Raw genomic sequence first — 14,638 nt, 5'->3', positions numbered from 1 at the left:
TCTTCACACACCTGTTGCCAGTTCTCTGTTGTTTGTGAAGTAATGAAAGGACTGAAAGAGGACTAAGAGGGAACCACAGGGCACGCTTAGTGGCAGGTGTGTGGGAGCGCCCGTTTATCCTTGTAACTTTTCTGTGAAAGAATGATTCCCAGTGATAAATGCATTTGAAAGGGGCAGGTGACACCGTTCTCTGTGGGTCACTGTTGTTTAATTCTGTGGGCCAACAAACCACTTTAAGGCATCCTGGAGTCACCTCGGGTGACGGCAGCAGTTGATACCCATCCCTCTATGAAACACGGCTTTGATGATTATTCCTATTTAAACACTTCTACAATGAATATTCTTTTGTCTTTGTGATTTAGGTTCACAAGATCAAGTCAGCCTTTGTAGATGGACTGCTAGCATGCATGAAGAAGGTAACCAAGGCTAAAAAATTACGAATATGGTTTGCACGTGAGTTTAGATCACTACAGAAGTTCTTTACATTTTAGTTAATGGTGAAATCATCTAATAGACCTCAAACTGTGAACCACGATTTTGTTGTTATTCTGCCTCTTTATAGAAGGCCCGTTCTACCTCAGAAGCGCGTGCTGACGCGGAGGCTGTGTGGCTGGCCTTGTGCTTTCGCAGCCGTCTCTGCAGCTCTCTGTTGTTTCAGGGAGGTCTGCAGTCAGAGATGTTCTGTGACTTGCCTGCGGCCACACAGCTTGTCTGGGATGCACAGCCCACCTTGAGTCCACGCTGAGCCCCTTGGGCCCATTTCCCCATGCACAGGGTTTTTAAGTAACTCAAAAACCCACTGCAGTTTCCAGGGGTGAGGGGAAATCTCCTTGCCCACTCTGATCACCCATCAGCAGTGTCTAAAACCCAGGACATGTCGGGTTGGGGCTTAGGGCCTTGGAGGAGAGCAGGGAGTGTGCTGTCTGGAGCGGGAGGGACTGATGGGCCCAGCGCACTCGTGACTTTGTATAGCACTGTTAGAGCTTAAACGGATCCTTTCTAACGGACGAAGGGCTCCATTTCCTGCACGTGGAACCAGACTGGGACTGTGACTGGAAGACTTTCCGCCAAGCACCCGGTGAGTCAGTGCTCCTTGCTAAATGCGTTTCTGTTTCTAGGAGGGCCAGACCCCATGTCGATGGAGTGGATTTTTTTTATCCCCTCCACTCTATACCTTTAGAGTGGATTTTTTTTTCTGTTTATTCATTCGGTTAATATTTATTTAGCACCTACTATGTTTTGGGAACATAGTGGAGGACAAGGCACATGGTTCGTGCTGTCATGAAGTGTTGAGTTAGTGAGGGGTTCTTTCCCTCCAGAGAGTCATGCACTTGGACACCCCAGTCCCATCCCTTCTTTGTTTTCAGATTTGTGCTGAACAGGCGGCTTCTGATTTCCAGAAATGGGTGGATACCTGACGCTCTGGTGCCCACCTCCATTGTGCTCAGAACTCCCTCTGACGAAGGGGCTGAAATGCCCCTGGATTTAGGGTACAGGTTTAATAGCACATAAAGCAATTAGCTTTCTAAGTGGTTTTATGTTTTTGAATTAAAGACAACTCATTACTAATTTCTCATTACAGGAATAGTTAGTTCCTTAAGTACAGGAAAGAAATGTAAAAAAAACCAACAACTCAGAAAACCCAATGCGAGTCCCCTGGTGCTCCCCAAGCAGAACCGCCATGGTTAACCTTTGGTGTCGTCCTTTCAGAACTTTTGCTAAGCACATGTCTTTATAACATACGACTTTTCTACAAAAATAAAACTACACTTTTGTTTTATGCTCTTTAATTTTATTTAAGAAGCCTTGGTAGTATACATCAACATTGATCTGAATCTATATTTAGATGTAAATAATTGAGTTATTTAAAAATATATGAATTCAATACGTGAAACTCAAGTAATGTGGAAGTTTATACAATAAATGTGAGGCCCTGGTCGGTGTGGCTCAGTGGTCAGAGTGGAGGCCCGCAAACCGAAGGGTGGCGGGTTCGATTCCTGGGTCAAGGGCACATACCCAGGTTGCAGGTTTGAGTCTCAGCCCCAGTCAGGGTTGTGCAGGAGGCAACCAATCAATGTGTCCTCATGTCGATGTCTCTCTCTCCCTCCCTCCCTTCTACTCTATCTAAAAACCAATGGAAAAATATCCTTGGGTGAGGATTAACAAAGCAAATGTGGGTCCTCTTTCCCTCTCCTTTGTACTGATATGTCTATCCCACGGGTCCCCCAGTTTGCAGTTTGGACTGCATCCTACCAGGCCTGCACCCGGGCCCTTAGGGGTGTGTATACCTCGTGCAGAGAAGAGAGTGGCTGGGACTGGGCAGGCTTGTCCTGGGCTGTGCGACAGCGGTGGCTTTTGGTGCAGGACACCCTCTGAGGACTCTCAAGTCACCGGCTGTATCTTGGGCCTCGAACCCATCCGAGGAGGGTCTTATTTTTGACATCCCACTTTAGAGAGCTCTTCTGTGGTCTTTATCCCGCTGACTAGCACCAGCGCCAGCACTAGTACGGATGCTGACACTAATTCTCACGCTAGCATGACTGCATCTGGAAGCAGGGCTGCGCCTGCTGCTCTGTCCATTTCCCAGCCTGCTGCCCCCGATGTGCCTTTCCCATGGTGGATGCCGCTCCTCAGCCAGGAGTTACCCGGGATTTCTCCTGGGAGAACTGACTTTTTATGGAGGGTCTTTCTTTTTCCTGTAAAGGTCCTGTTTTCTACTGCATGTCCAGATTACTCTCTTCTCTGCACTATTCTCTTCCAGAAATGTCTAATGTCTCTGGTTTGTGGGTAGCGCTCCTCCCAGGTTTCCAGTGATACTCTAGTTTTACTTATTTTTCTGTTATTTCAGTAGAATTTTGGAAAGAGGAGATATCAGCGTAATGTGTGTGATTGGCACACCTTGCCCTGGAAGCCTCATCGTTCTGAGAGCTGCACCCTGAGCAGCTGGCCCTGCCAACGGCGTTTGGACTGTCCTCAGTTTCCAGTGTTTCATTCCGAGACACCATACCTTTGGTGCATTTTCCTGCTGATTTCCATAGCGCAAATCTCTAGCAACGGAGTTTCTGAGTCAGAGTCTGTGTTTATTTTTAAGGCTTCACATTACTGTATTGTCCTCCAGGAAAAAAAAAGTTGCGCCCTGGCCGGTTTGGCTCAGCGGTTAGAGCGTCCGCCTGCGGTCTGGAGAGACCCGGGTTCGGTTCCCGCTAAGGGCAGTACCTCGGTTGCAGTTTGTCCCCGGCCCTGGCTGGTCGTGCGGGTGGCAGCCACTCGATGTGTCCCTTTCACGTCAATGTTTCCCTCTCTCTCTCTTCCTCTCTCTCCTTCCCACTCTGTCTGTACAAAAAATGGAAAAATGTCCTCGGATGAGGGAAAAAAAAAAAAAAGTTACATTCCCAACCAAACAACATGTGAGACACTGGGTCCCCTATATCCTTGCCCATAAAAGGAGTCTTCAGTTTGGTTACTATTTCCTGGCTTGATTTTTAAATTTCGATTCCTTTAAAAATTAAGTGAGGCTCTGGCTGGTTTGGCTCAGCGGTTAGAGCGGCAGCCTGCAGTCCACAGAGACCCGGGTTCGGTTCCCGCTAAGGGCATGTACCTTGGCTACAGTTTGTCCCCAGCCCTGGTTGGGTCGTGCGGGTGGCAGCCACTCGATGTGTCCCTTTCACGTCGATGTTTCTCTCTCTCTCTTTCTCTCTCTTCCTCCCACTCTATCTGAACAAAAAATGGAAAAGTGTCCTTGGATGAGGATAAAAAAAAAAAATTAAGTGAGGTTGATATATAAAACAGTTATTCTTCTATGAATTGTCTGTTCATGTCATTTGCACATGTCTCTGGAGGATGTAATTTTTTCTTATAGGTATAGAAAAGCTTTCTGTATAATAAGGATTAATCCTTTGTAAAATGTTGGATTGTTTTTCTCCATTTTTCTTTTGCCCTTGAACTTTTTAACTACGTATTCTGTTTGTCATGCTTAAAATGGCTTTTTATTTTATGAATAATATGTGATGATTCTAAAAATTCAAACAATGCATAAAAATATAAATAACAAAGTAAAAGTCACATGACGGTCCAGAGCCCTGTGACAACTACCATTAATATTTTGGTGACCATCCTCTGTTTTTCTCTCTTTATGCACACACACACACACACATACACACACACATTTACTAGAACAGAATTGTATCGTTCATGTTGTTTTTATTTTAGACACTCCCTCACCACACCACATATCAGCCCCCACCCTCAATCCCAGTGCCCTGCTCACCCATGATAGCGACCTAGACTGTGCTCATTCATAGTTTCCTCCGGCCCAACAGTGTGATCTTACACAGACCAACGTGGGTCCATCGGCATATGCATAAGAGACGTGGAATGACTTTATCACTTATTTCACAGAGTTAGAGCTCTGCGTCTCCGCCTCTTGCTCTTTTCTCTCCGCAGCGGCTCGTGGACTCCCTGCAGGTCACCTGACATCCCGCTTACGCTTGTCCATGTGTCTCCTGCCATTCCTCTGCTGTGGACATGTGCTCCCTGCCCAGCTCTTGCCCTGGGGTTGAGCTGCAGAGAGCGTCGTGCACACGTGTTGTGGGTTAGTGGTGCTTGTATTTTGTTGGGTAGATGGCCAGGTTTGGAATCACGAGGTCAAAGGATGTTACATTTGCACTTTTAGTAGCTGTGACTAGTGTGGCTTCCAGACACTGTCCGCTCTCGGCTGCCACGAGCAGTGTGTGCAGCCCTGTCCACTGCCGGCGGTGCTGTCCCCGGGCCCGGGCCTTCTTGAACCTGCCTGCGTGTCATCTGGGCTGCCTTCCTCAGCCCCGGTCTCTCGGCATTCACCTTGTTTTCTTGTAGCACCTCAGTGTTTCCATGCGTGGACCCTGACCCCAGCTATACACTGCTGAGACAGGTCCTCTGTAGGTTACACACACTGTGGGGCCATACAATGGCCAGAGCTTGAATTACACTGTTTTGTATCAAGTGCACAAAATGCACTTGATTAAAATTTCACATTATAAGTGTTTTCCAACATTTCTGGAAAGCTACTTTCTCACACATGTGCCCTCCCAAGAGAAAGTTGCTGCTACTAGTTGACTGCTGACGGTCCTGCCATGCACTTCTTGTTCACTCATGGTTATTTCTGGTGATAGGAGAATGTAAGGTGTGTTTGTCTTTGGCTGACCCACGTCTTTCCCATATTTTGACATTTTAACAAAGCACTAACAGGTTATAATTTATTCAAGAACTAGGAGAAAATAGTTGATTGAATGAGTTCAAGCCCAGTCTCAGTAATAGACATGACGAGCATATTGGAGCATTTTCACAATGGCTGTGTGAAAGTCTTTGTCAGGTGATGCCATGGGATTTGGGGTTTTTCTGCTTCTTCACATGTCCAGTAATTTTGGACTGTGTACTGGACATTTTGAATAGTGCGTTATGATAGTCTGGATCTTGGTCGGAATTCCATGATATTTTTCTTTTAGTAGGCAGTCGACCTGGTTAGTTTCAGGCTGCAAGTTACAACCTGCCTTCCAGGAGCTGTGGGTTCCGATGTATGTTCAGTTTTCAAAGCATTTGTAGGCTAGTTCAGATATTCCCAAATGATGGCATCAAGTGTTCAGTCTGGGCATTGAGCTGTGATCTATCTGTTAGTTCTCAAGTCTTGGGTATGTTGTTCAGGGTGACATCTACACGTGTTTGTAAACAGCTCTACGATATGGTTGCCCTGAGCTCCGCCCTCTCTAGGATCTCCCTAGTTAACTTCTGGGTTCTGGCGAGCTCTCATTTTTAACTCTTCTAGCCAGAAATCTGAGGCTTTAGTATTTCTATTCTGCTGAGCACTTCATGCTACTATCCCCATGTCTGGGGCCAAGTGGCAGGAGGACCAAGAGGAAGAAATCATGAACCTAAAATCTGGTCTGCTTCTCCAGTGTGCCTGCTGCTATTTTCATCAAATATTCTATCCAGTTTCTATGGCTGGGTTCAGCGGGCTGTGCTCGTAGTACCTCACCAGGAATAGGAAACCTGACTTCATTTTCTAACAGCTCTGTTGAGGTAAGATTAACACACAGTGAACTCCACACATCACTAACAAGTTAATGTTCTGACATATGTACACAGCCATGAATCCATCACCACAGTCAAGGCAGTGTATTTACCCATCACCCCCACAGTACCCTTGTGCACCTCTGTAATCTCTCTCTCCCACCCCAGCCTTCACCAAGTCATCAGGCAACCACTGAGTTGCTTTGTGTCACTCTGGATTCGTTTGTGTTTTCTGGGATTGCACAGTATGTACTTTTTTTGTTTGGTTTCTTTCACTTAGCATTATTTTGAGATTCAGCTATGTTTCTCTGCATTTCAGTAGTTCATTCCTCTTTACTGCTGAATAGTAGTCCATTGAATCTGTGTGACACAGTTTGTTTATAAATTCGCCTGTTGATTGCTTGCCTGTGTGGCTCAGTGGATTGAGTGTTGTCTCATGGACTGAGAGGTCCTGGTTTGATTCCTGGTCAGGGAATGTGCCTGGGTTGTGGACTCGATCCCCAGTAGAGGGCGGTACAGTATGCAGCTGACCAGTGTTTCTCACATTGACGTTTCTACCTCTCCCTCCCTCTCTAAAAATTCAATAAAAACATATTTTTTAAAAATTCACCTGATGATCAATATTTGGGTTGTTTACAATTTGTGGATATTTTCCAGTCCTTATATAGACATATACTTTCTTTTCTTCTGGGCATCTACACGGAGTGAGACAGCCAGGTCAAAAGGTAGGTATAGCTTCACTTTTTGAGACTCTGCCAAACTGTTTTCCTAAGTGGTTGCACCATTCGCCATCCCCTCCGCAGTGTATGAGAGTTCTTCCACACCCACCGGCACTCGATGTGGTCCGTCTTCCTAGCGTTAGCCTTTCTGATTGATGTGGTTTCCACTGCGTTGCCCAAATGACTAATGGTGTTGCACATCTCTCCGTGTGCTTATCTGCCATCCACTTTCCTTGTGCAGTGATGCGTCTGGTCAAATCTGCACTTTTTAAAGGGAGTGTTTGATTTTTACCACTGAGTTTTGAGAGTTGGCTATGTTTTCTAAGTATGAATTCTATCTCAGATATACACTTTGCAAATATTTTCTTCCAGTCCATGGTTTATTTTTTCATTCTTTGAACACATTCATATGAAGAACAAAAGTTTTATATTTTATTTATTCGTTTTTATAGTAATTTTTTAAATTGATTTTAGAGAGACAGGAAGAGAGAGGGTGAGAAATAGAAACATCAATGAGAAAGAACATCAATTGGCTGCCTACTGCATGCCCCCCATTGGGGATTGGGCCCACAACCAGGGCATGTGGCCTGACCGGGAATCAAACCAGCGACCTCTTGGTGCAGGTTTGACACTCAACCACTGAGCCACACCAACTGAGCAGAAGTTTTATATTTTTACAAGTTCTGATTTATCATTGTGTTCTTTTGTTTTGTTTTTCTATCCTCACCCAAGGACATTTTTGCATTTATCTTCAGATAGAGCAGGAGAGAGAGATGGAGGAAGAGAGAGAGAGAGAAACATCGATGTAATAGAGACACATTGACTAGGTGCTACCCACAAACCCCAGCAGGTGCCCGGGACGAACTGCAACCAAGGTACATGCCCTTAGCAGGAACCGAACCCGGGACTCTCTGGTCCATGGGCCGACGCTCTAACCGCTGAGCCAAACCGGCCAGGGCTATCATTGTGTTCTTATACAGATCATACTTCTTGTGGTGCATCTTTACAATCTTTGCTTAAACCAAGATCACAAAGATTTTATCCTGTTTTCTTCTAGAAGTTTTATAGTTTCTGGCTTAACATTTAGATTTATGATCAATTTTCAATTGACTTTTGTATGTGGTGTGAAGCAAGTCTCTCAATTCTTCTTCTCATAAGTGGATTCCAGTTGTTCCAGTACTAATTTTTGAAAAGACTTTCCTCCCATCCATGCCATTTAATTGTCTCAGCACCTTGGTCAAGAATGAATTTACCATAAATGTGTTTTCTTCTGTACTTTCAGTTCAGTTCTATCTAGTTGATCTACAGATCTACCATGCCAGTAAATATTATGCTTTGATAATGCAGCTTTCTAGTACATTTCAAATTGGGGTGTGTAATTCCTCTAATAGTGTTCTTTTTTTTTTTAAGTGAAGGGATACTTTTGCCATTCTCTGATACATTTAGAGAAGTGTTTAAATACACATGTATAAAGATGTTTATAAAATGACTTGTATGTGCATGAATCTTTGAAAAAAGAGTATATTATCAGGGACTATATATGGTAACTCTTCTGTAATGCATTTAGAGAATTATTTGTAAACACTTGTAAGAGTGATGTTTATAAGTGTGGTACCCAGGTTCTGCAAAGGGAAAACTGTATTTTTTATTGAGATATGATTGTCATATAACATTATGTTAGTTTCAGGTGTACAACATAATGATTTGATATGCACATATATTACAAAATGATCACTACAATAAGTCTAGTTAGCATCTATCATCACACATAGTTATGTTTTAATTTTTTTTTTCTTTATTGATTTTGAGAGAGAGGAATGGAGAGGGAGAGAGAGAAACATTGATGAGAGAGAACATCGATTGGCTACCTCCTGCATGCCCCCCACTGGGGATTGGGCCCACAACCTAGGCATGTGCCCTGACCAGGAGTCGAACTGGCAACCTCTTGGTACATGGGTCAGTGCTCAACCACTGAGCCACACCAGCCAGGCACAAGTTTTTTCTTGTGATGACATCTTTTAAGCTCTACTGTCCTAGCAACTTTTATGTATGTATGTATGTATTTATTTATTTATTTATTTTTATCCCCACCTGAGGACATGTTTTGTTGGTTTTTTTTGCATTTTATCTTCAGATAGAGCAGGAGGGAGAGAAGGAGGAAGAGAGAGAGAGAGAAACATCGATGTGAGAGAGACACATCGAGTGGCTATCACCCACACGACCCCAACCAGGGCCGGGGACAAACTGCAACCCGAGGTACGTGTCTTTTGCGGGAACCGAACCCAGGACTCTCTGGTCCGTGGGCTGATGCTCTAACTGTAAGGAATCGGGGGCGCCGCCGAAAAACAGAGAAGAGACTGGAGAGCCAATCAGCCGAATAAAGAGGGATCAGGCTTTATTGGGTGCACTCCGGGCGGGTTCACAGACTCCGGGGGTCGAGTCCTAGAAGCCGCGCCCGATTCCTTACACTAACCACTGAGCAAAACTGGCAGGGCTCTTAGCAACTTTTAAATACAGGGTGGAGCAAAGGTAGGTTTACAGTTCAGTATGGAAAATAATACAATAATTAATAAATAATTAACTGTTTCACATACAACTGTAAACCTTTTGCCCCACCCTGTATACAATACAGTATTACTAACTGTCACCATGTTGTGTAATTACACACCAGAACTTATTTATTTTATTTTGACCAGGAATATGTAACTCTTCCAATACTGTTCTTTTTGTTGGTGTTGTTAATCCTCACCCAAGGATATTTTTCCATTGATTTTAAATATAGATAGAGTGGAAGGGTGGGAGGGAGAGACTGAGAGAGAGAAACATTGATGTGTCACATCAACTGGTTGCCTCCTGCATGACCCCAACCGAGGCTGGGAATTGAAACTGCAACCCAGGTACATGCCCTTGACCAGGAATCGAATCCTCAACCTTTCAGTCCATGGGGAAATGCTTTTACCACTGAACCAAACCAGTCAGGGCCCAACACTGTTCTTTTTTTTTTTATTTTATTTTATTTTTTTATCCTCACCTGAGGATATTTTTCCATATTTTGTACAGATAGAGCGAGAGGGAGAGAGAGGAAGAGAGAGAGAGAGAAACATCGATGTGAAGGGACACATCGAGTGGCTGCCACCCGCACGACCAACCAGGGCCGGGGACAAACTGCAACTGAGGTACATGCCCTTAGCGGGAACCGAACCCGGGTCTCTCCGGACCGCAGGCCGACGCTCTAACCGCTGAGCCAAACCGGCCAGGGCCCAACACTGTTCTTTTTAAAAAATAATTTGGTTGTTCTAGGTCCTTTGTGTTTGTCTAAACTTTTTTTTTTTACTTTTTTTTTTTTTTTTTAAATCTTTATTGTTGAATGTAAAATGTATTACAGATGTTCCACATTTTTCCCCCATTGACCCCCTCCTCCTCACTCCCGCCCCCCTCCCACCTTTTCCCACACTATTGTCTGTGTCCATTGGTTATGCATATAAGTTCTTTGGTTTATTTCTTCCCACCCCCCAACCCCTTTCCCTTTGAGGTTTGTCAGTCTAGCAATTAATTTGTACTTCTTAATCCCTTCACCTTTTTCACCCATTCCCCCAACCTCCCTCCCATCTGGCAACCAACAAAATGTTCTCTGTATCTATGAGAATGTTTCTGTTCTTCCTGTTCATTTTGTTTGTAGATTCCATTGTCCATAGATATGTATTCATTGCCATTTTCTTTGTTCATATATTGTATCTTTTTCTTCAAAAAGACCCTTCATCATTTCATATAATAACGGTTTGGTGGTGATGAACTCCTTTAACTTTTTCTTGTCTGGGAAAGTCTTTATTTGGCATCGATTCTAAATGACAGCTTTGCAGGATAGAGTAATCTTGGTTGTAGGCTCTTGCTTTTCATCACTCTGAATATTTCTTGCCACTCCCTTCTGGCCTGCAAAGTTTCTTTTGAGAAATCAGCTGACAGCCTTATGGGAACTCCCTTGTAGGTAACTAACTGCTTTTCTCTTGCTGCTTTTAAGATTGTCTCTTTGTCTTGAACCTTTTGCATTTTGATGATGATGTGTCTTGGTGTGGGCCTCTTGGGGTTCATCTTGTTTGGGACTCTCTGTCCTTCCTGGAGTTGTATGTCTGTTTCCTTCACCAAGTTAGGAAAGTTTTCTGCCATTATTGTTTCAAACAGGTTTTCAATTTCTTGTTCTCTCTCTTCTCCTTCTGGCACTCCCAAGATGCGAATGTTGGCAGGCTTGAAGTTGTCCCAGAGGCTCCTTACACTATCCTCATTTTTTTGGATTCTTTTTTCTTTTTGCTGTTCTGATTGGGCATTTTTTGCTTCCTTATATTCCAAACCGATGGTTTGCTCCTTGGATTTACGTACTCTATTATTAAAGCTGTGTAAATTATTCTTTATTTCAGTTAGTGCCTCCTTCATTCCTGACTGTGCATCCATCATTTCTGACTGGTCCTTTTTTATGCTCTTGAGGCCCTCACTAAGTTCACTAAGGTTCTCACTAAGTTCATTGAGCATCCTTATAAGCAGTATTTTGAACTCAGTATCTGTTAGGTTGCTTATCTCCATTTCGCTTAGTTCTTTTATTGGTGTTTTGTTCTGTTCTTTCATTTGGGACCTGTTTCTTTGTCTCCTCATTTTGGCTGCCTCCCTGAGTTTGTATCTGTGTATTACTTAATGAGGGGTATGGGGCTATCTGAGACCAGATGCTGCTTGTTTGAAAGAATTTAGGAAAAACCTGAAGCAGGATCCAAGACAGGCCAATCTTATGGTTAAGCAAGTGGTAACAGCTTGGGTGGGCCTGAAAGTTGGGTGCGCCTGAAAGTTGGGTGGGGCGGGGCCTCAGGGAGTCACCAGGGTATGAGCCAGGTTGCTGGACTCCCAGATATGGCAACTGTCTGCCGCCCCAGGGAAGGGCTCACCAAAGGAACAAAGGCTTCTGACAGCACACTGTCCCGGAGAAAGCCCCCTCTCCAGCCCTCATGCCAGTGCCAAACAGCTCAGTTCTTCCCTGTATGTCTCTGGTGCCCCTGGAGCTGCCTCCCCTCCAAGCTAGACGGAGAGAGTCGGATAAGTTCGTGCACGAGCCCTTTAAGGAGCTGCCTGGGGCTCCAGCCGTGTCAGCTTCCCTGAGCCTCAGTTCCCAATGGTTTTTCCAGCCAGAAGTGATGGGGATTCTCTTCCTGGCACTGGAACCCTGAGCAGGGCACCTGGTGTGGGACGGGGACCCCTCAGTCCTCAGGAAGGACCTTCCCAGCCGAGGTATCCTCCTGATTTTTATCCGCCACACATGGGTGTGGGACCAGCCCGCCGCCGCCGCCCCTCGCGTCTCCACCCCTCCTACCAGTCTGGATGTGGCTGCTGCTTTAATTCCATAGTTGTAGGACTTCCATTCAGCTTGATTTCAGGCAGTTTTGAATGATGGTTGTTCTGTAGTTTAGTTGTAACTTTGATGTGGTTGTGGGAGGACGCGATACCGCGTTTACCTCTTTTTACTTTATTTTTATTGTTGACACTATTACAGATGTCTCCATTCCCCCCTCCTTTCCTCTGGTCATCATCACCTCACTGTTATCTGGGTCTGTGGGTTATGCATACATGCTCTTTGGCTAATCCCTTCACCCTCTTTTATCTAGTCCTCCTCTCCCCTCTCCCTCTGACAGCTGTCAGTCTGTTCCATGCATCCATGCCTCTGTTTCTATTTTGTTTATTAGTTTGTTTTGGTCATTAGATCCACATACAAGTGAGATGATATGGTATTTGCCTTTCTCTGACTGGCTTATTTCATTTGCATAATAATCTCCAGGTCCATCCATGTAGTTGCAAATAGTAAGATTTTCTTCTTTTGTGTATCTGCATAGTATTCCATCATATAAATGTACCACATTTTTCTTATCTACTCTTCTACTAATGGGCACTTGGGCTATCTTCAGATCTTAGCTATTGTAAATAGTGCTACTTTGAACATAGGGGTGCATATATTCTTTCAAACTGGTGTTTTGTGATTTTTAGGATACATTCCCGGAATGTATCCTAAAATGTATCCGGAATGGGTCAAAAGGCAGTTCCATTTTTAATTTTTTAAAGAATCTTCATAGTGTTTTCCTCAGTGGCTACTCCAGTCTGCATTCCCACCGACAGTATACAGGGGTTCCCTTTTCTCCACATCTTCGCAACACTTGTTGTTTGATGATTTGTTGATGGCGGCCATTCTGACAGGTATAAGGTGATATCTCGTTGTGGTTTTAACTTGCATCTCTCTGATGATTAGTGACGTTGAACATTTTATTCATATGTCTATTGGTCATCTATATGTTCTCTATTCAAGTCCTTTGCCCATTTCTTAATTGGATTGTCTTCCTGGTGTTGAGTTGTATAAGTTCTTTTTTTTTTTATCCTCACCCAAGGACATTTTCCCATTTTTTTGTTCAGGTAGAGTGGGAGGGAGAGAGAGGAACAGAGAGAGAGAGAGAGAAACATCGACGTGAAAGGAACACATCGAGTGGCTGCCACCCGCACGACCAACCAGGGCCGGGGACAAACTGCAACCGAGGTACGTGCCCTTACCGGGAACCGAACCCGGGTCTCTCAGGACCACAGGTCGATGCTCTAACCGCTGAGCCAAACCGGCCAGGGCGAGTTGTATAAGTTCTTTATATATTTTGGAAATTAACCCCTTATTAGATGTATCATTGATGAATATATTCTTCAATTCAGTGGGTTCCTTTTTCACTTTGTTAATAGTTTTTTTTCTGTGCAGAAGCTTTTGAGTTTGATGTAGTTCCATTTGTTTATTTTTTCTTTTGTTTCCCTTGCTCTAGAAGACATATTGGTAGTCCATCTGAACTTTATTTTTTTATTTTTTAATCCTCACCCGAGAATATTTTTTCATTTATCATCACATATAGTGGAAGGGAGGGAAAGAGAGAGAGGGAGAGAGAAAAACACCAGTTGGTTGCCTCCTGCACAACCCGACCAGGGCCAGGGACAAACCACAATCCAGATATGTGCCCTTGAACAGTATTGAACCCACGACTCATTGGTCTGTGGGCTGACGCTCTAACCGCTGAGCCAAACCTGCCAGGGCTCCATCTGAACTTTATAATCAGCTTTTAAATTTCCACACAAAGGTCTGCTGGATTTTGCATTGGGATTACATTGAATCTAGAACACGATTTAGGGAGGTTAACATCTTAATAATATTTAGTCTTCCACCTCTTAAGAAGGGTATGATTTGTCATTTATTTGGGTCTTATATAATTTCTCTTTGAAAGGTTTCATAGTTTTCTGAGTATAGGTCTTTTTGAATATTTTGTCAGATGTATCATTAAGTATTTTATGTTTTTGATACTATTATAAATTGTATTGTTTCAATTTTCAAGTGTTCCTTGCTAGTACATAGATATAAAGTGGGTTTTTATATTTTGATTTCGCATCCTGCAACCTTCATTCTAGTGACATTTGTTGCAGATTCCATCTGGTTTTTCATATAGATGATTGTGTCTATATATAAATAAAGTTTTAGTCCTTCCTTTCCCATATGGATTCCTTTTATTTCTTTTTCTTGTTTGATTATACTGACTAGAACACTCTATATACATGTTGAATAGAAGTGCTGGTCTTCGGGCAGAGCACTCAGAAACCGGACAGCGATTGGGTACGGCCACCTGTCGCTACTTGAGACAATTAAACAGAGTCAAGGTTGAATCGTATATGAGCATTTGTTCTAATATTGCCTGCAGTAGGGAGAGAGCACTGGGTTATCCCGTAAAATCTGCTCTCCGCCCCCCTCACTTGCCACCTGCTTTTAAAGGGTAGAGAAACAGTGACAGGCAAGTGGGAGGAACGTGGGCGGGGGCTGCAGGGCC

At 43.9% G+C, this 14,638-nt stretch overlaps 1 protein-coding gene across 1 annotated transcript in view; it reads left to right on the top strand.

Annotated features, from left to right (window-relative positions):
- The window catches only part of POLN (DNA polymerase nu), a 134,899-nt gene that overhangs the window by 58,023 nt on the left and 62,238 nt on the right, over positions 1–14,638 (top strand). Inside the window, exons 14-15 of the mRNA XM_036279945.1 lie at positions 363–416; positions 1,013–1,078. Of these exons, the coding sequence (XP_036135838.1) occupies positions 363–416; positions 1,013–1,078 (120 nt within the window). The remainder of the gene's footprint in view (positions 1–362; positions 417–1,012; positions 1,079–14,638) is intronic.

This window comes from Molossus molossus, unplaced genomic scaffold, assembly GCF_014108415.1.
Source record: "Molossus molossus isolate mMolMol1 unplaced genomic scaffold, mMolMol1.p scaffold_m16_p_1, whole genome shotgun sequence".
Lineage (NCBI taxonomy): Eukaryota > Metazoa > Chordata > Mammalia > Chiroptera > Molossidae > Molossus > Molossus molossus.
This window is presented reverse-complemented; position numbering and strand designations above follow the sequence as displayed.